This window comes from Thamnophis elegans, chromosome 12, assembly GCF_009769535.1.
Source record: "Thamnophis elegans isolate rThaEle1 chromosome 12, rThaEle1.pri, whole genome shotgun sequence".
Classification (NCBI taxonomy): domain Eukaryota; kingdom Metazoa; phylum Chordata; class Lepidosauria; order Squamata; family Colubridae; genus Thamnophis; species Thamnophis elegans.
Genome location: NC_045552.1, coordinates 2,430,672 through 2,458,009, shown reverse-complemented (window position 1 = coordinate 2,458,009; position 27,338 = coordinate 2,430,672). Strand labels below are relative to the sequence as shown.

At 48.0% G+C, this 27,338-nt stretch overlaps 1 protein-coding gene across 2 annotated transcripts in view; it reads left to right on the top strand.

The window, feature by feature from the left end:
• Window positions 1-19,986, top strand: part of ACTN4 (actinin alpha 4) — a 65,634-nt gene extending 45,648 nt beyond the window's left edge. For both annotated transcript variants that reach the window (XM_032227369.1, XM_032227367.1), the window contains exons 12-21: window positions 4,587-4,737; window positions 10,702-10,810; window positions 10,913-11,053; window positions 12,723-12,905; window positions 13,075-13,209; window positions 13,477-13,656; window positions 14,518-14,664; window positions 16,086-16,166; window positions 17,126-17,284; window positions 17,737-19,986. In XM_032227369.1, coding sequence (XP_032083260.1) covers window positions 4,587-4,737; window positions 10,702-10,810; window positions 10,913-11,053; window positions 12,723-12,905; window positions 13,075-13,209; window positions 13,477-13,656; window positions 14,518-14,664; window positions 16,086-16,166; window positions 17,126-17,284; window positions 17,737-17,895 — 1,445 coding nt within the window. In that variant the 3' untranslated portion in view covers window positions 17,896-19,986. The remainder of the gene's footprint in view (window positions 1-4,586; window positions 4,738-10,701; window positions 10,811-10,912; window positions 11,054-12,722; window positions 12,906-13,074; window positions 13,210-13,476; window positions 13,657-14,517; window positions 14,665-16,085; window positions 16,167-17,125; window positions 17,285-17,736) is intronic.
• The last annotated feature ends 7,352 nt before the right edge of the window (window positions 19,987-27,338 follow it).

Genomic DNA, 27,338 nt, shown 5'->3' with positions numbered 1-27,338 from the left:
GACCGCAATTGGAAGCAGGATTTCCATGGCTGGGCAAGGTTGCTAAGTGAGTCGCGGATGGGTTTTTTTTTTTTTTTTAATGGCCTTTTGGGCCACGCATGTTAAGCCACCCAAGGACGCGGCTTCTGCAAAACAGCCAGAGGTGGGTTGCCAATTTTTTTACTATCGGTTTGGGCGTGACACTTCTGCTCATGCCCAGAAGTGTCTGGGTGGGTGGGCGGAGCCTCCTGCTGCCGCGGATCCGGGCCAAACCGGCAGCAACCCACCTCTGAAAACAGCGGCGTGTCTTCTTCCCAGTGTCTCTCTGACCAGGGGTCTCCAGCCTTGGCAACTTTTAAGAACTTGTGGACTTCAGTTCCCAGAATTCCTCAGGCAGCTTGGCTGAATTCTGGGAGTTGAAGTCCACAAGTCTTAAAAGTCGGCCTCTGTCTTCGGCCATCGTAGCTCATGGGACCAGCGTCGAACCTGCCAAAATACCAGCTGCATATCTTGTATTTTTTTTAAAAAAAAAATCGTGTAAAAAAACCAAATTCCATCGTTTCTCCCTCCCTTCCCCAAAAATGTGGTTCTCAGAAGTGTGTGGTGAGGGAGGCCTTGTTTATTTACCCTGTCTAAGGGTGAAATTTAGTGGGTGTAGCAGGTGGGCCCATAACGGCTCGCTTTGCAGAGAGTCAAGCTAATGAGACGACAGCTGGTTTCTTCCCCCCCCCCCCCAAGCTCTAACATCTGCGCTGGCCTGTCACTCCGAGCAGAACGATGCCGTGATTGGCTCTGGGCTTCTTCGCCAACTGGGCTGAATTCTGGGAGTTGAAGTCCACACATCTTAAAAGAGGCCAATTTAGTAGACCTTAACTCTGGCTGGGGTTTGGCCCTGAACATCTCCCCTAACCAGATGTTCAGACTCAAACATTTCGCTGCTTTGCTTGTGTTAGCAATAGCAATAGCCCTTAGACCTATATACCGCTTTGCAGGGCGTTACAGCCCTCTCTAAGCGGTTGACAGAGTCAGCCTCTTGCCCTCAACGGTCTGGCTCCTCATTTGACCCGCCTCGCAAGGATGGAAGAAGGCGGAGTCAACTTTGAGCCTGGTGAGATTTGAACTGCCAAATTGCACACAGCCGGCAGTCAGCAGAGATAGCCTGCAGTACTGCACTCTAACCACTGTGCCGCCGTGGCTCATGAGGCATTCGCTAGAGCTGGCGTGGGCTTCTACGCCGAGGGATTTCGTTCCGACCTAGGCTTCCCCAGCAGCACGAAGCCAAGTCCTCATCCGATAAACCCCTTTTATTTAACATACAGTGAATTCCTCTCCCGCAGTCTTTCCAGATAGCTCACAATTCCTGACCTGTATCAGGCTTGGAGATATTGGCCAGGCTGAGATCTTTCAGAGGCCACACGAGTTGGCAAGAATGCGGGAATGAACTAATTGTCTCCTGCAAACTCCACTCCCCTTTTGCTCCTCTTTTATTTCCTCTGGGAGGGGCCATTCACCGTCCACCTCTGGCCTTACTCCCAAGTCGACCCATGTTCTTTAGCTGCTCCCTTCATCTGGCAACTCTGCACAAGCGCATCCTGGGAACAGGCTCCAGCTGTTCTTCTGCCCCACTGATGTCCGACTCCGAAGGCAGCTGATAACTGTCAGACGGCCCTGGCCCCCTCTCTGCCTCCGACACAGAGCCCTCATCGGAGCCTTCCCCAGACTCCAGGACTGGCCCATCTTCCTCCCCAACCTCCCCCCTGTCCGAATCTGCTTCCAGACTCTCTGACCCACACTCCCATCCTATCCACACAAAAGATTCCCGGTTCCACCACTAAAGCGCGCTCGACGACACTGCGTAGCTGACGTCATCACAGGGCGACAACAGCGCGGAGACAGAAGCACGCTGTAAACGCTAAACCTAAAATTAACACCTAAACCTAACCCCCCTAAACCTAACCCTTAACCTAACCCAAACCTAACCCTAACCCTTAACCTAAACCTAACCCTAACCCTAAAGCTAACCCTTAACCTAACCCTAAAGCTAACCCTTACCTTAAGTTGAATCGGCTTGCTTTCAAAGCGCTATTTAAAGCGCCCTTCTTTCTCCGCGCTGGCTGTTGTCGCCCTGTTGATGACGTCAGCGACACGGTTTAATCGGGCGCGCTTTAGTCGAGCGCGGTTTTGTCGTGCCACGAGATTCCCATGCCTGGTTACCTACCTCTTCCTTGGGTGAACTTCCTCTGACCAGTAGAATTCCCCCCCCCCCGGGGGGGGGGGAAGGAGAACTGGGGGGTGGTGATACTTTTCTACGTCTTCCACAAATCCGATGAGGAAGTTCTCCAGAAGTTGAGGAAGCTTCTTGGATTGTCTGCCCATGAGAAGCCTCCCAGCCTCTCTCTGGAGGTAGCGGTGGTGTCGGTGGCCCAGAACATGTTTGTGGTGTTGTCTAACATTCCTTTGTCGCGAGCCCTATTCTTAGCACAGCCCAGGGTGGAGGAAAGGTTATCAGCCTCCTCGTAGCTTCCTGTTAGAGACCCGATTCTTTTTTTCCTCGGACAAACAAGAGAAACGGAGGGGCCCCACCCGCGGTGGCTTCATCCATCAAACAAGGACCGAGGCAGTTGTCATGGAAGTTAGAGGGTGTCTTGGAGCGGTTCTGTGGGGCTGGGGGGAATGGGAGGATGGGGTGTGTGTGTCTCCTTTTGACGCTGGAGGTGCCAAGTTTTCAGATCCTGCCTGGACTGTGGATAACAGCGGTCGGGCGATTCTGGGCAAGGCCTCAGCTCGGCTTTTAATGGCATCCTGGATTGCACCACAGCCGGGGTCCATGCTGGTTTCTGGTTTCCTTTGCGTGCTTGGCCGAGGAAAAAAATGCTCTTTCAGATGGCAGAGATTAATGCTCTCTTTTAAAGCGATGTTTCTCAACCTTGGCAACTTTTAAGATGGGTGGGTTTTTCACTCCCAGAATCCCCCAGCCAGCAAACCAGTATTTATTTCTTAACCTTGGCAACTGTAGGATGGGTGGACTTCAACTCCCAGAATCCCCCAGCCAGCAAACCAGTATTTATTTCTTAACCTTGGCAATTGTAGGATGGGTGGACTTCAACTCCCAGAATCCCCCAGCCAGCAAACCAGTATTTATTTCTTAACCTTGACAACTGTAGGATGGGTTGACTTCAACTTCCAGAATCCCCCAGCCAGCAAACCAGTATTTATTTCTTAACCTTGGCAACTGTAGGATAGGTGGACTTCAACTCCCAGAATCCCCCAGCCAGCAAACCAGTTAACCTTGGCAACTGTAGGATGGGTGGACTTCAACTCCCAGAAACCCTCAGCCAGCAAAGCTTAAACTTGTCAAGGTTGAGAAACTTTAATGTTTAAAGACCCCAACAGTTTAAAGGCTCCAAGCTCCATCATCTGCCCGGGCCTGGTCTGTGGGGGGGCCCTCTACAGGGGTTTCCTCACTAACTCATGCCGCCATTCCAGAAACCACAATCCCCCCCCTTGGGGTACAATGTCATCACAGTACCTAAGAAAGGACTTTCCCGCTATGTGGGATCCCCAATATTCATGGACATATGGAGGGAATCTCTTGTCTAACGTTGCACACAGCCAGACGAAGGCTGCCGTCTCTCCACACACACACACACACACACACAGCACCGCGGGGTCTTTCAGCTTGTCTGGATCTCTCCTGGCTGGCGGCCAAGGCCAGATTTTCCAAGCTGAGCCAGCGTGTCCCGGAGAACAGCTGATTGGAAGAGAGGCGCATTTTCAAGCATCCCGCAGCTCCCCGACCCAAATAGTTTCTCAATTAGTGGCGAAACCCCAGCAATGTGGTGGTGGGCTTGCAAAAAGGGGGTCTGGTGCTCGGCTGGCGCTAGGCGACAAGGTGGGGATGGGGGGCAGAGGGGAGTGATGTCAGCAGCAAGAGAACCTCAATCAACAGGGGAATAAAGCAGAACAGGATAGGATAGGATAGAAAATAGAATAGGATACAGGATATAGAATAGAATGAATATAGAATATAGAATAGAATAGAAAGAATATAGAATAAAATAGAATATAGAATATAAAATGGAATAGAAAGAATATAAAATATGGAATATAGAATAGAATGAAATATAGAAAAGAATATAGAATAAAATAGAATATAGAATATAAAATGGAATAGTATTAATATAGAATATAGAATAGAAAGAATATAGAATATGGAATATAGAATAGAATGAAATATAGATTATAGAATAGAATAGAAAGAATATAGAATAAAATAGAATATAGAATATAAAATGGAATAGAATGAATATAGAATATAGAATAGAAAGAATATAGAATATGGAATATAGAATAGAATAGAATGAATATAGAAAATGGAATAGAAAGAATATAGTGCAGTATAGAATGGAAAGACTATAGAATAGAATATAGAATATAAAATAGAATGAATATAGAAGAGAACAGAAGAGATGAAGTGGGGAATGGAATAGAAAAGAAGAAGAGGAAAAATTGGCCTCCAATTTGGCCTCTGCTCCCCTGTTTACCTGGTTACTAGCCGCTCGTCCCTGCTGCTCTCCCTGACCCTCCTCTGTTTTTGGGCTCCCCAGGGAAGGAGGCCATGCTGAAGCAGAAGGACTACAAGACGGCCACCCTGTCTGACATCAAGGCCCTGATCAGGAAGCACGAAGCGTTTGAGAGCGACCTGGCGGCTCACCAAGACCGCGTGGAGCAGATCGCGGCCATCGCGCAGGAGCTCAAGTACGCAATGCCCCTCCCTCCCTTCCTCCCTACATACATACATACATACATACATACATACATACATACATACATACATACGTACATACGTACATACAACCCAATACAATAGCAGAGTTGGAAGGGACCTTGGAGGTCTTCTAGTCCAACCCCCTGCCTAGGCAGGAAACCCTATACTGTTCCAGACAAATGTCTATCCAACATCTTCTTAAAGACTTCCAGTGTTGGGGCATTCACAACTTCTGGAGGCAACTTCTGTTCCACTGATTAATTGTTCTGTCAGGAAATTTATCCTCCGTTCTAAGTTGCTTCTCTCCTTGATGAGTTTCCACCCATTGCTTCTTGTCCTGCCTTCAGGTGCCTTGGAGAATAGCTTGACTCCCTCTTCTTTGGGGCAACCCCTGAGATATTGGACTACTGCTATCATGTCTCCCCTGGTCCTTCTTTTCATTAAACTAGACGCACCCAGTTCCTGCAACCGTTCTTCGTGTGTTTTAGTCTCCAGTCCCCTAATCATCTTTGCATGTGCGCACACACACACACACACACCTCTCTCTCTCTCTCTCTCTCTCTGTCTCTCTCTGCTGTCTCTCTCTCTCTGTCTGTCTCTGTCTCTCTCTCTGTCTCTCTATCTATCTATCTATCTATCTTTATTTATTTATTTATTTATTTATTTATTTATTTATTTATTTATTTATTTATTTAAAGTCACAACCCCTGGTTGTGGGAGGAAGTTCACTGCTTCCATTCTCTGTCCATCGGCTCGTCATAAAAGACCATCCAGACAGAAACCCAATATTTTTACTGTTGCCTTTGTTACATTTGTGTTGTATTTGTGCTGATAAATAAATAAAGGGAGACATATACATATATATATATATATATATATATATATATATATATATATATATATATATATATATATATATATATATATATATATATATATATATATATATATATATATATATATATTAGTATCACAACCCCTGGTATGCCCAAATATAGGAGGAAGCATACTGCTTCCTTTCTCTGCCTATCGGCTCACCCCAGGACAGAAAGCCATTATTTTTAATGTTGCCTTTTTGTTACGTTTGTGTTGCATTTGTGCCTTTATTTATTTATCAGCACAAATACAGTGTGTGTGTGTGTGTGTGTGTGTATACACATACATATATATGTATGGTTTTCAGTTAGGACAGGAAGAGGGAAACGGATGCTGTGCTAGGAGGAGACTCTATGGTGGGGGACTTCTGGTTGGCTCCAGAATTGAACGGGGGGGGGGGGGGGGGACTTCCGGTTAGGCTCTTGGAGTGTTTAAGGTTGTCAGCTCCTGGCCCGGAATCACCTACCTTGTGCCTTGGGCAGGATTGAAATGCCATGATTTCCTGCCGTCAAACCGGGTGCCTTCAACCACTGCCCCAAACTGTTATCCTTTGCTTTGAGATTCTGGGTGTTAAAACAGAGGAAAAAGGACTTTTCTGGCAAGGACTAAGAATAAAACTCCTGACCCGTTATTCGCTAGGTGGAGTTTTTGCCAAACACCAGAAATAAATGGCATTTGGGGATTTTTTGCAAAAAAAATATATATAATAAATTGCGGTCAATTGTCCAGCAGCTGAAATGTGCCTTTGGTGCGGGGGGGGGGCATTGGAAGTTTGAAAACTGGGTCCTACGTATCTTTTGAGGGTGGCAGGGTCTGTCGTAACTCTAAGCCATCGATCATAATTTGAGGACTACCAAGGCGTGGTGCCAAATGGATGGATTATGTACCAATCAAGTCCAGATTGACTCTGAGTGACTACCTAGATCAGTGTTTCTCAACCTTGGCAACTTGAAGATGTCCGGACTTCAACTCCCAGAATACCCCAGCCAGCGAATGCTGGCTGGGGAATTCTGGGAGTTGAAGTCCGGACATCTTCAAGTTGCCAAGGTTGAGAAACACTGACCTAGATCATGGCCCTTTGATGACTTGTGGACTTCAACTCCCAGAATTCCGGAGCCAGCATCAAAGGACAATGGTTCCTCCTCCTCCTCCTCCTCCTCCTCCTCCCCCCCCCTATCACCTTTCTCAACAGATGGACTTCTCAAAGGATTGACCCTAATCCTGCTAATAATGTCAATTATCCCGTTTCCAATTGCCAATGAAGCAGGATGCAGCTCTACATCATGGGGAGAAAGCCTCCGAAGTAATACTATAAAAGTTGTTAGAGCAAATCTGAGCACCAGCTTTGTGGGGGGGAGGGGTTTCTCCTCCTCCTCCTCCTCCAAAATCTCCCTACCTCCTAGCACTGATGATGTTACCTTAGCTTGGTAATGAAATGTCTGCAAGGAAACAATCCAGCTCAGAGCACCACTGTCGTCTCCTCCTCCTCCTCCTCCTCCCCCCCAGCTCCTTCTGATTCCCCTAGTCCTTCTTTTCATTAAACTAGACGCACCCAGTTCCTGCAACAGTTCTTCGTGTGTTTTAGTCTCCAGTCCCCTAATCATCTTTGCATGTGCGCGCGCACACACACACACCTCTCTCTCTCTCTGTCTCTATCTATCTATCTATCTATCTATCATCTATCTATCTATCTATCTATCTATCTATCTATCTATCTATCTATCTATCTATCTATCTATCTATCTTTAAAGTCACAACCCCCGGTATGCCCAGATATGGGAGGAAGTTCACTGCTTCCATTCTATGTCCATCGGCTCGTCATAAGAGACCATCCAGACAGAAACCCAATATTTTTACTGTTGCCTTTGTTACATTTGTGTTGTATTTGTGCTAATAAATAAATAAAGGGATATATACATACATACATACATACATACATACATACATACATACATACATACATACATACATATATATCCCTTTATTTATTTATTAGCACAAATACAACAATATATATATATCACAACCCCTGGTATGCCCAAATATATTATATGATACATACATACATACATACATACATACATACATACATACATACATATTAGTATCACAACCCCTGGTATGCTCTTCCTCCTCCGTCCCAGCTCCTTCTGATTCCTCCTGAACCAGGCCCCCTAAATCGGCCTGTAAAAAATCCCTTGCTCTGGAGCCCCTGAAGCTGTAAAATTCCCCTGCATCCTGTTAAAACAAAAACAGAAACCAGCCTTGGCAACCTCCGAGCCTTTTAAAAGGCTTCCCTGCCAATGCATCTGTGTGTGGTGTGTGTGTGTGTTATTTGGACCGTCTTGTAGCAAGACACAAAGAGACGTTGTAAGGTATTTTTGGCAAGTTCAAAATAGCAGCCCTCCTCCAATTCCCCCACCCCCCACCCCCCAAAATCTGTCTTTTAAGATCCTTTTTTCAAACACCCTCCTTGACTCCCGTCTGAAGTCAGCTAGGATCACCCCTCTTTCTTTTTTTTTATTACGGGGACGGGGACAGGGGGAATATAAGCTCCTCAAAGGGTGTTTTTCTCCTCCACCCCACCCCGCCGCTGGCCCCCTCCCCATATTAACACAGTACCCCCATTGTTCTCCAGCCCTCCTCCCTTGGTGTGTTAGCAGAATGCGGTCCTTGTAAGAGTTTAGAGCAAACTCCTCCACCCCCACTCCTCCTGCCCCCCCCAACCTCGGATAAACTCACACGCCATAAGTATACATACACACAGAATGGGGGGGGGGAGTTTTTCTTCCCCCTCATTTTCGGGCCGGGGGGGGGGCACGGAGAGGAGCCGAGAAGTTGGAAACCGTGATATGCGTGTGGCCTGTAGCATGACTTCATGCACAGCCCTCTTTGCCACTTTACACAAACACACTGAACGCACACTCATCCCAGGATGCTGCCTGCCAACATTTCGAAGCCCGGGGTTGGGTGGGGAAATCCTCGATTCTTGGCATGGGAGAGAAACTCTTGGGAATGGAGGCAGGCTGGTCGCTGTTCTCGGGGGGCAGAGGCTTTCTTTGCAGCCGGGGTCCCCCCCTTTTCCTGAATTTCTCATGTTCCCTGGGTCACACACAACACAAACACACACACATGCCATGTTTGAGGCTGGCACTGCATCCCGAAGGGCTCAAGGAGGAACTCAGAATGGCCCAGACGGTGTTTGTGTGCCCTCCGGTGGCCAAACATGGGAACTGCAAACCTCAGAGAAAGCCTTAGACCAGTGTTTCTCAACCTTGGCAACTTGAAGTCCTGTGGACTTCAACTCCCAGAATCCCCCAGCCAGCTATGCTGGCTGGGGGATTCTGGGAGTTGAAGTCCACAGGACTTCAAGTTGTCAAGGTTGAGAAACACTGCCTTAGGCAACCAGACCTTTCTGCGTTTATTTCCAGGTAGTCCTCAACTTAGGACCATAATGGAGCTGTCGCGGTCGTCAAATGGGTCAGGTTAGGGGATCTTAGGACTCCTTTTAAAGTGGCGGTTAAGAAAATCATGGATAAGATAACCTTTATTGTCGTTTTTTTTTTTACTGTAAGGACACAGACCCACGTTAAAAATGAAATTTGGTGCCTGCTCTCAAAAGAAAGTTATATACCTACCTGTTCTGACCCCCCTCGTTCCACACCAAAGCACACTCCGAGCCAGAGATAAATTACGGCATTTAACAGACAGACAGGTCCTTGATAGCAACCCAACACAGACAAGCTTGGGCAGCAATAAACACAGATAAGGCTTGGCAGCAATCCAGCCTGCCAAGCTCATAACAAAGTTCTCCGACATTCGATCCTGTGTTGACTTCTGCAAAGAGGGCCGTGTGCAGAAGTAGACTTTTTATAATCTGGAGAGGAACCTAATGACCACCAGCTGAGTGCAATCACCTCCTGTAACTGCGCAACTGTTCCTGACGCCTATTAGCTCTTCGATGGCGTGCATCCAGGAACAACTCACTCCTGTCGTCTGGCTCACTCTCCCTTGTCTCCTCCCCACTGGTCCAAGGCTCAGGTGCCTCCTGATGGCCAACCAGCCTCTCTGCGCCCTGCTCGGAGTCGGAACCCTGTCCAGGGTCCTCCAGAGCCGACTCAGAGGGCCCCTTGCTGTCGGAGTCTGGTGGCAGCTCCAACGGCACCTGCTAGGCCACAACATCTACCCATACACATATATAACACACATATACACGATAGATAGATAGATAGATAGATAGATAGATAGATAGATAGATAGATAGATAGATAGATAGATAGATAGATAGATAGAAGGTAGGTAGGTAGGTAGGTAGATAGATAGATAGATAGATAGATAGATAGATAGATAGATAGATAAGGTAGATAAGGTAGATAGATAGATAGATAGATAGATAGATAGATAGATAGATAGATAGATAGATAGATAGATAGATAAGGTAGATAAGGTAGATAGATTAGGTGGGTGGGTGGATGGATGGATGGATGATAGAAGCAGGCAGGCAGACTGGCAAGCTATCTATCTGCCTGCCTACCTATATACCTATCTTCCTTCTACCTTTCTATCACCTCTCTCTGTCTCACACACGAACACACACACACACACACACACACTCTTCCCTGCACCCCATCCCATGTGTATGTGGGGCTTCGCTAGCAGCAGTGGCTCTTCCGTCCGAAGGACCGGCCCATAGATTTCCACTGCTCTCCTCTCCTCTGCCTTCTGTGCATCCATGTGTCAGGCACTGGACTCAGTTGTTCCTCCTCTTTTCTCATCCGCCACCCCCAGATCTGGGGGCTGTTGACACTCCATCTGAGAGCTGATGGATGGCCCAGGCTCTCTCCCCGTCCGTCCCCCCCTCCAGCCAGCTCTATCCCTTTTCCACCTCCAAGCTCTCGGGTTGCCTCGATGCTCAACCTGACTCCCACGCCGCCTCCTCCTCCTCTGATTCAGCTGTGGAGGGGCTGACAGCCTCGCAACAGGTGACCTTGTAGAGAGGCGATTAGGGCCCCAGAAGAGAACTCTTTTCCTGGTTACCTGCCCACCCACCAATGCCCTCCCTTTTCTCTGCCCCACAGCGAGCTGGATTATTACGACTCTCCCAGTGTCAACGCCCGGTGCCAAAAGATCTGTGACCAGTGGGACTCCCTAGGGTCCTTGACCCACACGCGGAGGGAAGCGCTGGAGGTGAGCAGAAGCCTGGCCCGCCGCGGGGAGGAGGCGATCGATCGATCGATGGAGCGCGGTGTCGGGAGACCTAATCCCTTTTGCCCGTTTCTCTCTCCTAAGAAAACGGAGAAGCAGTTGGAGACCATCGACCAGCTCCATCTGGAATACGCCAAGCGAGCCGCGCCCTTCAACAACTGGATGGAAAGTGCAATGGAGGACCTCCAGGATATGTTCATCGTCCATACCATAGAGGAGATAGAGGTATGGGGCTGTCCAATGAGTTTCCTTACCCTCTCTATGGTGCAAGGATTCAGCTGAGAGAGATGAGCGGCGCTTAAGGGAGATTAGCCAACACGTCTGCTGTCTGATCCAGTTGTGTCATCATCCATCCCACTTAGTTTTAATTAGCAAAGAAAGACTCCTGGCCCATTTCTTTTTTTCCAAGAGTATTTATAAGGCTTCACCGAGAACCAAAGTGGTTACAGATTAGATCAGGCAGAATCCATTTTGCTTAGCGGGAAAACGCCCGCATTATCAGTCAATGCCCAATTAAAAGTTATCAGTCTGTTTTGGAAACGGGTCCTGTGTTCGAGCCTTTTCCACCTCCTCCTTCCCTTTGCTGAGCTTTTGTGTTTGATGGGTGCCCCTTACAGTCAGGGCCGGCTCCGCTTCAATCCCACCACCTACATTTCAATCTCTTCCCCCCACCTCCCACCACCATTGTCAGGCTGGCAAGATTGCGATGCCAAAGCGAGTAAGCGGAATAGCAGGCACGACGCAATGAATTCCCAGCCTACTTTCTTAAAACTAAAAAGAAATCTGCTATAATTTGCCTCCGACGGGGCTGGTTTTGAGGGAGAACACGCAAAAGGTGAAAAATGATGTGTTAAAATCAGAGTGTGTTACACACTTACGTTATGTGGTTAAAAGGGTGCTGGAGAAAGGCTGCTTTTTTAAAATAAATACATATACTGGATAAAGGTGGGTTTTTAAATATATATATATATATATATTCCTCCACAAAAACTAAGGTGCGTCTTATACTCCAAAAAATATGGTGTGTGTGTGTGTGTGTGTATACACACACACACACACACACCATATTTTTCGGAGTATAAGACGCACCTTAGTTTTTGTGGAGGAATATAGGGGAAAAAATTCTGCCTACCAGGTATTCATCTGGCTATTGTCCTTAGCCTGATCAGCTTCAGCACATGCTGGTTTTGAGTGCACGTGTGCACGCTTTTTATCCCCTAGTTGGGCATAAAAAACCAGCTTCTAAAGCACAGCTGATCCTCAGAGAGAGAAGCAATGAGAAAAGCAGGCAAAGCACGGAAGATGTTTCTCTCGTTAGCGCCTCTATTAGGGCTGGAAAACAGCTTCGAAAAAGCTACATTTGGAGTATAAGACGCACCCAAATTTTCAGCCTCTTTTGTGTTTGGCGGGGGGGGGGGTGCGTCTTATGCTCTGAAAAATACGGTATGTACTGGATATAAAAACTTTAAAGTCCCAAGTATGTTTCTTGAAAAGCAAAAAGATTACAGAACCGGAAAGTGCTAAGTAGAAGCTTCAAAGAGGCGACACTTCTGTAATTGTGCTAGACTTTTAATATTTTTTAAAAAAATAAGTAGGAGAACCTTCAGCTATTTATAAGTGAAAACTCCAGATGGAAGTTTTTCTAGCTGGCTTCCGTCCCGTCGCAGAACTTCAGGGGGTGGGTGGGAATTTCTCCCTCACACTCTGTCAAATGGAAGAAACCCAACTTGCTCTGGGAAACATCTGGATTCCCACCAAGACAAATTAGTACTTCCTGATGGCAGCAGGGATAAACCAGGAGGCCCCCTCACCTCTTCGTGTCTTTTCTGGACATGGAGCTGGGGCTGAAACGATCCGATATCGCCCATCGACTGGGAATGTGCTTCCTTTCCAGGGCTTGATTGCTGCCCACGATCAGTTCAAATCCACGCTGCCCGATGCCGACAGAGAACGAGAGGCCATCTTGGGCATCCAGAGCGAAGCGCAGAAGATCGCAGACTACAACAACATCAAACTCTCCGGGAACAATCCGTACACTTCGGTCACGCCTCAGATCATCAACGCCAAGTGGGAAAGGGTGGGTGTGGCTTGCGCTTCCCGGGATCCACCTTCTGTGGGCGGAGCTGAAGACCGAGCCTTCCTGCCTTGGGCTGCCACCCGAGGTCTCCCTCTGTTGGGGACGGGGGACGGGAGGAAAGCCCAGGAATGGCGTCCTCATAGCGGCTCTCTTCCTTTGGGCCCGACAGGTCCAGCAATTGGTACCCAAGAGGGATAGCGCCCTTCAGGATGAGCAGAGCAAACAGCAGTCGAATGAACGTTTGCGCCGACAGTTCGCCAGCCAGGCCAACATCGTGGGGCCCTGGATCCAGACCAAGATGGAGGTGAGGAGCTTTGCCTGCGGAGTCCGAGCATCTGCTGGCAAAGGGGAGCCAGATTGCCAAGCCAACAAAGGGCACCGGGCGTTAAGGTTGCAGAGCCCATGGGTGTCTCTCTCTCTCTCTCTCTCTCTCTCTCTCTCTCTCCCTCTCTCTCCCCCTCCCCCTCTCCCTCCCTCCCTCCCTCCCTCTCTCTCTTTTTTTCTTTCTTTCTTTCTGCGTGGGCCTTCCAAGCACGTGTCAAACCAATCCCGTTGTCCTTCCCTTGAGCAGGAGATTGGGCGCATCTCCATTGAGATGAACGGCACCCTGGAAGACCAGCTGAACCACCTCAAGCAATACGAGCTGAACATTGTCGAGTACAAGCCCAACATTGATGTCTTGGAGCAGCAGCACCAGCTCATCCAGGAGGCCCTGATCTTCGACAACAAGCACACCAACTACACCATGGAGGTGAGGACGGGGCCGAGAGGGTGGGGGTGTCGGTCTACGGGGAAGGTGGGAGGGTCGTCTTGATGAAGATCGGCAAGGGGAGGAGCTTCCAATAAGCGTCACGGCAGCTTTGATCTGTCCATCAGGGGTGTCAAACTCGATTCCATTCAGGGCTGCATCAGGGTTGTGTTTGACCTGGGGGGGGTTGCGGCCAGCTCGGCATCACTCATGTCAGGTACACTTGCAGCGGCCTGAGTACTCTGCCAGCAAAAACGGGTTCCCGAGCTCCATTTTCAGCTGCGATGGCCTCCTGCAGAAACGGAGTACGGGATGGCCGCACACGGTCCTCACTCGCAGAGGCCAGTCCTTTGCTGTTCCCAGGATAGACCTGAGCACCCTACAGGCCTCCGGGCCTTGAGCCTGACACCCCTGCTGTACATCATCCAGACTAATCACGGAGCCGGGCTGTAATTTTAATACACAGCGGAATACGCACCAGGGGGACGTCGTCTATTTGCGCGCATCTGAATGTGCTCTCAGCAGGCCTCCTCCTCCTCGGGTTCCCACCAACTGGGGAGATTCAACTTTGACATCCATGTCTGAAACGTGCTCAAGTGTTATTCTCCTTCTCACCGCTTTAGCGTGTGTGCGTCCGTTAAACAAGCGGATGCGTCGCTAAAAACGGCTTCCATTCAGACGAACAGCCAGGAGAGAACTGTAGAGCGGCTTAAAAGGAAGTCAGCCCTGAGGAACTTCAGGATGCTGACTGGACCAGTCAAGCAGCTTTTGAGGGAAGGGACACGTGAGGACAAACCGATTAATTCATTCTGGTTGTTTTTGTTCCTCCCTCCCCCTTTTTCTTCTTTCCATTTTTATGCCCAGCACATCCGGGTTGGATGGGAACAGCTCCTCACCACCATCGCCCGGACCATCAACGAGGTGGAGAATCAAATCCTGACCCGAGATGCCAAAGGGATCAGCCAGGAGCAGATGCAAGAATTCCGGGCCTCCTTCAATCATTTTGACAAGGTACCCGCGTAGGAGGAGTGGGATGGCCCATGGGAGGACCTCTCGGTAAATGGCCCGTTTACACGCCCTTTGTAAGTCACTGGCTCTCCAAAGGGAAGCTGGGCAGTTGGGCAACCTTTCTTGTATACATCTTGATTCAGGGACAGAGTTAGACAAGAGGGCACCGCCAACTCATTGGTGCTTTCAGTGGGCATCTTAACTGGAGGCTTTCAAAAACAGATTGGAGAGCCATTGGACTGGGATGGTGTAAGGTGTATGAAGTGGTGTAGGGTTTCCTGCCTAAGCCAGGGGTTGGACTAGAAGACCTTCAAGGTCCCTTCCAACCCTGTTATTCTATATTCTAAGGCTCCTGCCTGGAGGAAGGGGTTGGACTAGAAGACTTTCGAGGTCCCTTCCAACCCGGTGATTCTATGATTTAGACCAGGGGTCTCCAACCTTGGCCACTTTAAGACTTGTAAATTTCAACTCCCAGAGCTTTGCTGGCTGAGGAACTCTTGGGAGTTGAAGTCCACAAGTTCTTAAAGTGGCTAAGGTTGGAGGCTCCTGATTTAGACTACATCGAGGATATCGCCAAGAGGCGTTGGCTTGTTTTTTTACTCCTAGATATAGCTAGTTATTATCTTAGTTAGACGGGCACCGTCTTTAAAAAGGGAGAAGCCCGATCCGACACGGTCGGGATCCTCCAGTTCTTCCGGATGGGGATTATAATCTGGGTTCCCGTAGCCCAAGTCTTTAAATCCTTGTAGCAACCTCCGTCTACCTTGCTGGTATGAAATGAGAGGGGGGTCTCGGTCTGGTCCCACCCAGGTCGTGACACCCGCTACTATCCTTCCTTCTCCCGGTCTCCATACCAAGGATCCTTTTGGGTCAAGCCATGCTAGGGCCATCCCATCATCTCTTGCTTTCGACCATCATTTCATTTCTTTAATTTCTATGCCGCCCAATCCCGGAGGACTCCGGGCAGCTTACAGAAATGAAAAAAAGAATTATTAAAAACAATGGGATACAACAAGTTAAAAAGGAACACAACAGACACTCAATACAGCTCCCCAACCCCAAGCCTTGGGGCGCAGATTGGATTGCCCTGGCGCAGACGGTGGCCGCGCAGTGGATTTGTAGATTTCCGCCAGCAGGAGGCGGTCTCCCCCAGCTTAAGCAGGGATGACAAGTAACTTGGCCATTCCTTGTTCCATCAGCTGCGGGGAGACATCCTGCAGCCCCCTTCCTGCCACGGCTAAGATCCTAATCTGGTTTGGATCTCACACACACACAGACATCCCTCAGCCAGCCTTGAACTAACGGCGTGTCTTTTCCCCTCTGCTCCACCTCCACCTTCACGGGGGGCCTCCCTGCCATCCCCGCCTTTCCTCGACGGGCGTGCTGTGCCCCTGCGCCCTTTCCTACCCGCGGCCTGGTGGTAGGACCACGGCGGCTCCCTGGGACCCGAAGAGTTCAAGGCCTGTCTCATCAGCTTGGGATACGATGTGGAGAATGACCGACAGGTACCCGTTGCCCGTAAACCGCGCCGCCCGCCAATGACAAGATTGCAATTAACCGATTTCCTTTCTCTCTTCCTTCACTACGTTCTCCTCTCCTCTCCCCCCTCCCTTCTCTCTGACCATCGTGCTGATGTTTGGTATCTGGTCTCCTTTGACTGCTCCTACCCCACCCCCCCATCCCCGCCCCTTGTGCTGACCCCCATTCCAAATACTTTCCAACTGACTTTTCTCTTTCTGCGTCTTTTCCTCTTCCCGTGTGGTCGATGCTCTTTTCATCATCGACCCTTGGCATGCTTGATCCATCTCTGCTCGCCCGCTACTTTTCTTCCTTCGTTCGTTCGTTCCTGCCTGCCTGTCCTTCCTTCCTTCCTCCCTTCCTCCCTTTCCTGTTGGCTGCTTGGAATAGAAGCGCACGGGGAGCATGGATGCAGATGACTACAGAGCCCTCCTTATCTCCACGGGATACAGCCTGGTACGCTCTCTGCTTTTGCCTCTCTCTCTTTGCTTTCTCGCTGCTCTGACGCTGCTGCTCCTCCAGCTCATCTCTCTGCCTTTTTGGGGGTGATGGCCTTTGGGCCTTGAATGTCACATTGGGGAGGGGAAATCAGGCACTGGGTGAGGGGTTGGGTGAGGAGACAAGAATGAGAAAACACGGAGTTAATGCTCAGACTGAGCTGCAATTTTTCAAATTGGCAACTTTTAAGAAGTGTAGATTTCAACTCCTGGTATTCCCAGGGCGAGCAGGGTGTCATGCGTGGCAGTTGGGGAATTCTGGGAATTGAAGTCCACACGTTTTTAATCTTGGCCAAAGGTGAGAAACCCACCAACGAGGGCGAACTTTCAAGAGTTCGTCCTTTGGCACACAGCTATGTGTGTGCAGAACCCTTCAAAAGGAGACATGGGTCCCATCATCCTGCAGGAAGATTTGAGTCTTGTTCTTCTCCCCCCGCACCCCTTCCCAGGGCGACGCAGAGTTCAACCGGATCATGAGCGTTGTGGACCCCAACAACAGTGGCGTGGTGACTTTCCAAGCCTTCATTGACTTCATGTCCCGGGAAACAACCGACACAGACACGGCTGATCAGGTCATTGCTTCCTTCAAAGTTCTGGCTGGAGACAAGGTGAGTTGAAGGACTTCGTTGTCTGTAGAATCAGGGATATTTTGGCAGGGATGTGGGGCTCCCAGAAAGGGGGAGAAGCTGGCTAGGGGCAGGCCCAACGATCCCGCAGAGGGTTTTCTGGCCGCACTCCTGAACCTCCGCAGGACTGGCTAACCAGGTTGGGTAGGAATCATAAGCCATGGTGGCGCAGTGGTTAGAATGCAGTATTGCAAGCTAAATCTGCCGCTCGCCAGCAGTTCGATCCTGACTGGCTCAAGGTTTGACTCGGCCTTCCATCCTTCCGAGGTGGGTCAAATGAGGGCCCAGATTGTTGAGGGCAATGTGGTGACTCTGTAAACCGCTTAGAGAGGCCTGTAAACTCCTGTGAAGCGGTATATAAGTATAGAAATTATATCAATGTATAAGTCTACGGGCTATGGCTACGACAGCACTCCCTTCTCTCCCCCTCTCAGAACTACATCACGGCAGAGGAACTGCGGCGAGAGCTCCCTCCAGACCAGGCAGAATACTGCATTGCCCGGATGGCACCTTACCAGGGTCCCGACACCATTCCCGGAGCCCTCGACTACAAATCTTTCTCCACGGCGCTGTACGGCGAGAGCGACCTGTGAGAGGATGGCGGCAGCGGTGGCGGCAAGCGCTGGCACTTCTTAGGAAGGGAGGAGGGGAACGCCCATTCCGTTTCCTTCTACACCGTATCTTCGTTTTCTCTCTCTTTTCTCTTTGCCTCTTCCTCTCACTCGCACACAACCACGGGACTATACTTCTTACCCCCACCCCCACCCACCCCGCTATCTTTTCACTGAAGACGAGAAGCTGCCTCCTCATTCTTTCTTTTTCTATTTTTTAAAAAATTGTGACTTCTAAGAGCACGGTTACCTATGCAATAGCCATGGTTTCTTTGGCCTCCCAATAACAAGACACCCCACCTCCTCCCCAGCCCCCCCCCCCCCCGAGGGCTCAGCAGCCCCCTTGATAATTGCGTTGCTGTGACAGGCAGGATAAATCATGGGTGTCGGAGTGCCAAGTCCAGCAAACAAGCATACAGTTTGGGAAGGGGGGTTGTTCAACTTATATATATATATATATACATATATATATTTCTTATCATGTTCAAAAAGTAGGGGAAAGCTTCTTTAAAGTCTGTCCTCCCGCCCCCTGCTTCCTTTCTCATTCTTTTGTTTTTAATTTATGTAGCTGGTAGGCAGGAACTCGGCAGGAACTAAACAGTGCTGGTGCGTGGATAATAGGGTGGTCCAGCGGGCACCCCACTTTTCCGTGGATGTGTTTTAATGCAGAACAGGATTCTTGTCCCCCTTCCCCTCTTAGCTTAGGCACTTCCTCCCTCATCCTTCAGCGCAAACACCTTCCTTTGCGGTCTTCAAACTCATTACCCACTTTTTAATTCAGCAGCGCCAAAGCTGCTACCCCCTTCTTCACCGTGTTCAGTACAGTAGCGATGCACAGTGGTTGGACCTGCGCAGGGGTATCTCAGGCACACGATGACTCTTTCCCCCCCCCCTCCAGCCCACCTGGTTGAAATACATTCCAGGGTGGCGGGTGCTTCTAACATTCTGCCTTGGAAGAAGTGGGCTATCTTGGGATTCTGATCTCAAAGTTATTTGGGTGGAGGGCACTTCTGGCTTACACACACACAACACATAGGCAAAACAAGCCAGGATTTGCTTGCAAAGGTGGCCTCGGGTTTCCCATTTTTACCCACACTCTCTCTCTTCTCCCCACTCCCCATTCTGGGGCAGTGACTTAAGATAAAGGAAAAGGGAATATTCACCCACGGGGCATCCACTGTTATTTTGGAAGGGGGCATTCTTAAGGAGATGTCTTAAAAGAGGGAAGCTTTGGCTTTCCCTTCGTGGGGGCCACGAAGGAAGCCGACACAAATGTCAGGTTCGCAAAACAGGGCAGAGGGAAGCCAGCAAAACTTTCATCAGGAAGTTCTCCGAACCTACTCAGCTACTCCTATTATTATTATTATTATTTTTTGGTGGGGAGGGCAGCATCAAACCGAGTCTTCCTTCTCCTTTTCTCTTTGCTCTGAATAACTCTTTCGATCCGTCGCTTCACCCTCTTAGGTCTATTTTGTAATTCCTCCTTCATCATGGTGCAGGGTTTTCTGAGGACCAAATTCAAATGCAAAAGAGAACCGTGCAAATCTCAATTATTATTATTATTATTATTTTTAAAAAGAGACACGGCAAGTTGGTTGCAATCTAACAACAATCCAGGTGGTTATTATTATTAAATATAAATATATATATTCCTCTAGCATTGTATATTGTTAATTGATTAGGGGAGGGGGGAGACATTGTTTCTGTCCCTTTCCCACCCCCACCCCCACCCATTTTCATCACGTAATTAAGGGTTACAGCTGCCTCTAGCACCAAAAACTAACATTTCCACACTGGGTTTTTTTTTGGGGGGGGGGAGTTAGGACGGCATCCTTTCAGTTTTGTTTCCCTCTTCTTCTTTTTTTGCCATCAGGAAAAAGTTTAATGACTTATTTTATTGCAGTTGCTACAAAAATCTGTCTTACCAAGGGTCAAACCCTGACATAATAAGGAGTAACCAGGTTCTCTCTGCCTCTACTGGCCATCAAATCTGTTCTAAAACTTCCAACATTTCTGAAGAAGCAATTCTCCTTGCTCTTGGGAAACCAGACAATAAAATATAATATTTTTAAAGGTGACTTCTAGTGGTTTTTTTCCCTTGCCTTCTCCAAGTCGCTTCCAGACTGTAATGTTCAATGTTTATTACACTTGTATGCCGCCCTATTCCCGAGGGACTCAGGGCGGCTAACAAACAAGGTGGGGAGGGGGAAAATACAAAAAACAAACAAAGACAAAGACAAAATCCTGAGTGAAGGGAAGCCGACCACCTCCCATCACCAGTAGATTCGACTCCAGATAATTTACGACCGTAGTTGAGCCTGATGTTATGGTCATAAGTCAAGGCGGTTCACCGACAAATGCGCGCCTGACGAAAGCGCGCCAACAAAACCGCGGGGACAAAAGCGCAAGTTCAAAAGTGCGCCGAAGAATGAGGACAGACAACAGCGCGCGACAGAAGCGCGCTCTTAACCTAACCCTAAAGATAACCCTAAACCTAACCCTAACCTAACCCTGAACCTAACTCTAAACCTAACCCTTACCCTTACCTTAACTGTAATGGCGCTTCTGTCGGCACGCCTTTGTGGGCACACTATCGACGTCGCGGTTTTATCAACACAGTTTTGTCGGTGCGCTGTTGTTGGGCACGCTTTTGTCGGGTCATGAGTCAAGGCATTACGTGGACAGGCGCTGATCTTTTTGCAGTGGTGGTTCAGCAAATGGCACGGTTGTTAACTGAATCAATTTTATCCAATGGCTTTCGTGTGTGTGTGTGTGTGGAACTGGAATAAATACTGGAAACGAGCCCAAAAATAAAAATAAAAATCATTTATATCACAACAGGACCCTGCAAATGGCTGTAAATTTAAGCCAGTTGCCAAGCTCTGATCACGTGGCTAAAGGGTGCGGCCGTCAATATTTTGACAATGGGTTGAAAGTAGCTTTTTGGGGGGAGGGTTTCGGCCACCCAAAACAGTTCATCCCAGGTGAATGGTAGGATGAATGGCTGTGTGTAATAAATAGGTTTATTTTTGTACTCCTACCTGAGTATATGTTCTCCTCCGGAGAATCTTGTGCAATTATGCATTGTGCTGAGGGTGTGTTTTTTTTTTAAATAAAAGTGCCGTTCATTCATTCAGTAAATGATTGGAGAGAAGGAAGCTGTTATAGGTGGACTGGAAAAGACTTGAGACTCCGTTGGAAAGACAAACCGCAAGAATTTTCTGTTGATTGAGGGACAAGGTTGGGAAATGTTTCTGAGAAATCTCCTTAATCCAGTCTTCCACTAATCACATGTTTTTGTCATAGCATGCATGGCCCGTAAACCAGTTTGACTGGAAAAGAGTTTCAGGGACCAATCCAGTATGGACTTAGGTGGCTGAATCAAAAATAACCAGCAATATTTTATTGTCTATTATTTATTCACTTCCTGTCCTTTTTTAGCAGTATTTCTCTGAAATACAATTGATACAGTAAAAGCTGCTAGGGAAAAAAATCCATTTATAAATATTTCTCAGTAAAGTTTTGTTTCCCTGGTTCATCTTTGGCCTGGAATTTCTTCCCAAGTTTGTGGGAAATGGTACAAGGTGGAGAATTTTTAATCCACTTGGACTCTATAATCCTAAAGCAATGCAGGATCTGGTTGTCTTCCAAAATTCCCTGACCGACACATAACTCCTAAGTAATGGGTGTTCGTACATGTAAGAACAGTGTTGTTTTTATGATTGATTTGACAGGCGACCAAAGTTTTAATTTGATGGTTCTGGGTGTGGATGAGGAAGAACAAGTTCAGGTGACAGAAAATTGAAGCTGTCCCTGTTTTTATGTGTCTCTGTGTCACCTTGACTTTTTCTCTGGCCTCGCCCTTGGGACACTCCCGAAGGGTGCAGTAAGAGTCAGAAAATCCAAATAACATTTATTTTTGCAGTTCCAAATAAAAAGCAGTGACAATAACTCTTGTTTCCTTTAATTCACCAAGATAGGCTGTCTTAAGAGATTTATGGCGCCACCTCAGAATGACAGCAGGATAGTCCTTGATGTTGCCTGCAAAAATCAACTTGTAAAATAGCCTGAATGCCTGATTTGATTTGCATGATTCTTCCTCTGGTCATCCTTCACCAAGCTTTAGGATTGCTGGTTTCATTGTTCCTCTCCCAGCTGAAGGCTACTTTCTCAAGCTTGATGTCCCCATCCATTCCCAGGAAACGGATGGCCTTGGGTGAAATGCGATGGTCAAATTCGGAAAGCAAAATGTCGTTCTCCATTATCTGGCAAAAAAAAAGGCAGCAAAGTATAAATCAATCTCCAATTGTATCAGGAGTGTGATTTCCCCACCAAGCTTGCTGATGGTGAAGAGAAGGTTTTATAATCTCTTCTGGACTTTATAGTTAAGTAAGGTCAGGCCTTGGATGTGAAACCAACATGTTGCAGGCCTCTGTAAGACCAACTGGAAACCAACTGGAAATAGACTTGTAAGCACTGCAATTCTGGCTCACAAATTCGTCTTAATGTCTGGAATTAAAAGATATAGAAGATGCTTCCACCCAGAGTTTTCATACAGCTTATTATAGCTGTTGACCATCAAGAAAACCCTTTGCACCTGTCCTCACAACCCCTTTCATAAGGGATTCATAAGCTAGGAAACAGATTTTCTGACATTTTTTTTAAGGATGTAGTCCTGGTCCTTCACCCATTAAATTGGGTGAAGATTAGAACCGGTGCTCTTAGGGAAGTGTGCAACATCTGGCCCAGCTGTAGGGACACAACTGTCTTTGCTAACCAAGCTGAGCTGGAAGTTGTGAGAATTATGACGATGTTCCTCCAGATACGCTCACATTTGCCAGCCAGGATGGCCGAGGGGCATCTGGATGACACGAGATTGGAGAATGCTTTTCTATTGAATCCCAATCTTTCTGGACTTCATTATCCTCACCCTAAATGTTTATGCTAAAGTCCCAAATGGTTTTGACTTCCAATATAGCTGCACCTCGCCCACGCCCAGTCTATACTTCTATTGTGCCAACCCTGTATTTAGACAAGTCATCAAGGAGGACAATCAATTCATCCCATCACCTTGTAACTTTTGCTGGTGACGACGAAAGAAAGCTTGAACTTTTGGGCTGGCTGCAAGTGGGTCGCCATCCGGATTTCTTTTCCCCACTGTTGATTTACAAAGCTGTTGAAAGTCAGGATGGGGCTGTTGGAAGAAGCTGGCGTCCTCTCAAAGTGGAGTTTGAATTTCAGAGGGATATTAGCCCCCTTGAATTGCCCATAGGCAAATTCCACATGAAATCTGGAGAAGAACATCAGAGAGCGCTTTATTTATTTTTTGCCTTGTTTCGGTTTGCTCTTGACCTTTTTCTAGGAGAACCAACTGGCTTCCATAATGTCTCCCACTGATGTTCTCCTCACCGACCACCACTCACTGGGTATAGGAAAGATGTATAATCTGCAACATTCCTGTTTAAGTCAACACCAATATGCCAAGCTAGTCAGCTGAATTCCTGGGCTGGGGAATTCTGGAAGTTGGACCACCTATCTTAACAGTAGCACGTTCGAGAAACTCTGTTCTAACATCTGGAAGGCATTGAGTTCTTATAAATGGCCATGTGACATTTACAAGTTGAATTGAATTGAATTTTATTATTTGTATGCCGCCCTTCTCTGGGAAGGACTCAGGGCGGTGAACAATTCAAAAAGGGGAAAAGGGGGAACATACAACAAAATACAGATAATTAAAATAAGCAAGGGTCACGCAACCATACAAGTCGAGAGGGGAGGGAACTCATCAACCCCAGGCCTGCCGGCAAAGCCAGGTTTTGACAGCTTTTCGGAAGGCTTGGAGAGAGGTGAGGGTCCGAATCCCTGCGGGGAGTTCGTTCCAGAGGGCCGGAGCTGCCACAGAGAAGTCCCTCCCCTGGGTAGTAGCCAGATGGCATTGGCTAGTAGATGGAACCCGGAGGAGGCCAACCCTGTGAGATCTAATGGGTCTGTGGGAGGTAATTGGCAGCAGGCGGTCTCTCAAGTACCCAGATCCAATACCATGAAGGGCTTTATAAGTTACGACTAGCACCTTGAAGCGTATCCGGAGACTGATCGGAAGTTGCAGGGTGGATGGATTGAGCATGGAACTTTACAAAAGGGGCACAAAAATTCCCTGCTTCCCTAAAGCCTGGGAGTTGGGTGTCCATAACTGGATCAGTTGAAAGACCAAGCAACTCCATTTACATAGCTTGTTTTCACTTCGGGAAGCTTGGGGGAGTCAACCCTGTAGTAAATCAACCATTCATTTCCCCCAAACATAGGAATTCAATGTGATGCATGAACTCAACCCAAGTAGTTGTTGGTCCAGTGAAAGGGATCGGCGCTGAGTTACCCTTTGCTTTGCTTCAGAATGAGGCCTTCCAGCATCACCCAGGAGTCCGCGTCCAAACCCCACGGGACAGCCCGGTTGTAAGGCATGCGCTGCAGGAGAGAAATCAAAGTGACGAATGGTGCACTATGATTCAAGATCTCTTGAGGACAAAAAGATGCCTGCTTAGCAGTTCAAACAGCTCTGTAGGCCAGATTTAATGGTCTGGGGCTTTAAAATATGGATTCAAATGATGGGGGAGAATCTACAGAAGCCGCCTGAAGCCTGAGAAAGAAAAGACACAAGAGTTGTCTCTTGTTTTTAAGGTCCATGAGAATATAATCTGCTAAACACTTGTATTTAGGTTAACTAAAATGACTGTTCATATAATCTGCAACTCCAAACCTCCATTTAGCCCACTTTTCTAGGGAATCCTGCCAACCCTGATGGGGTTTAGGAAAACCATTAAGTTGAGCACCGGTGGCAATCGTATACAGTTAGTCCTCACTTAACCACCAGTGGAAGTGGCAACTCTTGCTAAGCAACACGGTCACTAAGTGATACATTACATGGCACGATTTGCAACTGTGCAGCCAGCTTCTCCATTGACTCTGCTTGTTGGAAGCCAGCTGTGATGCGCACAAATGGCAATTGCGCAATTTGCAAGTGCAAGGACTCCTTGTAAAGTTACACCTTCCGGGCCACTTTGAACTGTCAAAATGTAAATCAGTCATTAAGCAAGATCTACCTCCAATAGATTATACGGATTTATGAAATGATATGATTATGGTTATGGTGGGAGGACTGCATTGTTAGGTGTTGTTATGTTGGTTGATGGCACCTGGAAATATAAACAGGTCACAAGGGAAGCGGCATCTGAGCTTGAGCAAAGAAACAGATAAATCAAGTTCTGGATTGAGTTTAATCGAACAGGAATCTGGTCTATTCAAGTCCCTGCCCTTTGTTCATGCCATCCTGGAATTTTCCAGTTGATTTTGCTATGACTGACTTCTTGGTGGCTTGCAACCCGTCAGATGAGTCTCGGGGATTTTTGGTCTTGGACTGAAATCTCTTACAGACCAAGAAAATTTCTCTTAAGCCGTCGTTTCTCGCATTTCCGCTCTTGCAGAACATGTTCTGTTAAGACCGCATCGTCCACCTCCAGAGGTGGTGTAAAAGTGAGTCAGCTCTCTTTTCAAAAGAGGTCCTTGTTGGTTCCTCTTTCCAAATTGCAGGATCTTTCATGGTGTTTACTGAACAACAGCTCAATTTCAATTTTCATGGATTTGTACGCCGCCCAATCCCGGAGGACTCCAGGCGGCTTACATAAAAACAGTTTAAAAAGAAAATATTAAAGAAATTTTAACATATAGAACAGCTGAGAGCCTAGAGTGGCTGCCATCTTTTTTTTAATCCAGGTAACAGTAAGACAGCTGGAAGGGGCCTTGGAGGTCATCTAGTCCAGCCCGTTGCTCACGCAGGCGAGCTACCCTAGGGATATTAGCCTAAAAACCTCTGATGAATCAAACCAACAAATCATTCTTTTCGCTTCCTTCTAGCTTAGGAGAGTGAACACGAGCGTGTAACAAGTACGTGCCAACCAGGGGTGGATGGGTGTGAACATACAGGTGTGGTCCTGGTGGACACAATCACACTTATGACTGAGGCACCACAACTGACTGACTGAGGTTACCCGACGCTCCCTTGAGGGAGCGAGGAAAATCTGCCCGGAGACGGAGAAAGCCCGCCAAAACGGAGCTAAGCGGATTTGACCAATCGACGGCCGATGACGTCACGGTATAAATACCCGCTGTGAGGGGATTCGCCGCGCGCTTTTTTTCCTCAGGGTCTGAGGGGAAAAGTCGTTGATCGCCTCATAGAAATGGAGACCGAAATAGATTCTTTTATGATTATTTGGCTCACCAACCGGCCAAAGCTTTAGAGCAGCGTTTCCTCAGTATTATAAAGGGGGCGTGTGGACTTCAACTCCCAGGCAGCCAGGGTGAGAAACTCGGCTTCCGAATGTATTTATTTTTTTACGTGGCCTTTTAAAAACAACCAAAAACCCGCCCAGGGCGACCACGGACGGTGAATGTCGATTTTCCAGCTGAAGGAATGCTGGGAAACGTAGTCCCTGGAATGTAGCCGCGGCAGGCAGGACTTCTCCACTCACACCCAAGAGGAAAAACCGGTCTTGGAACCGGTTGGCAGCTGCCTTGGAAAAGATGGCAGGCCGGGTAGGCCCGGCCAGATGGAAGGAGAGGGTCCAAACCGTGATACCCCCCCATCCTTCCCATCAATAGCCAGAGGAATGCAGAATTCAGCCCAAACCTCTTATCCAAAGCAAAGTCAGGCCACAAAGCCTGATTGAATTGTGAGCCGCCCTGAGTCCCCTTCGGGGAAAAGGGCGGCATATAAATGTAATAAATCTAATCTAATCTAAAGCTGCCACTAGGCAGTCTGTTCCCCGAATGGATAGGATTTTGGACCTGGGGGGGGGGGATGGCTTTGGCAGCCCCCCCTGAATGGTCAGAGGTTCCTCTGCGTGAGATAAATTGTGCCATTTCATTTCATTTCATTTATTATATTTATATGCCGCCCCTTTCCCCCGAAGGGGACTCAGGGCGGCTAACAAATCAAATCAGGGAAGGGGGGGGGGGTACAGACAAAAAATAAAAAATAAACGATACATAACAATACATAATTTAAAAACACACAACAGTCATACCATTCGAGGCGGGGGGCAACAGCTCTTTAGCCCCAGGCCTGACGGGACAGCCAGGTTTTAAGGGCTTTGCGGAAGGCCTGGAGGGTGGTGAGGGTTCGAATCCCCACGGGGAGCTCGTTCCAGAGGGTCGGAGCAGCCACAGAGAAGGCTCTCCTCCGGGTAGTCGCCAGTCGACACATTTCCCAACTCGACTTCAAGCTCCCTTCCCGAACCCTGGGGTTGGTCTGGTTCGGCATCTCTGTTTTTAAAGCCCGCTGTCCCCTTCTGGACCCCCCAGGTGTAAACACCCTACACACACAGAGACCCGCGTTTCAAAATGCAGCTTCAAAGTGGCTCCCCTTTTTTTAA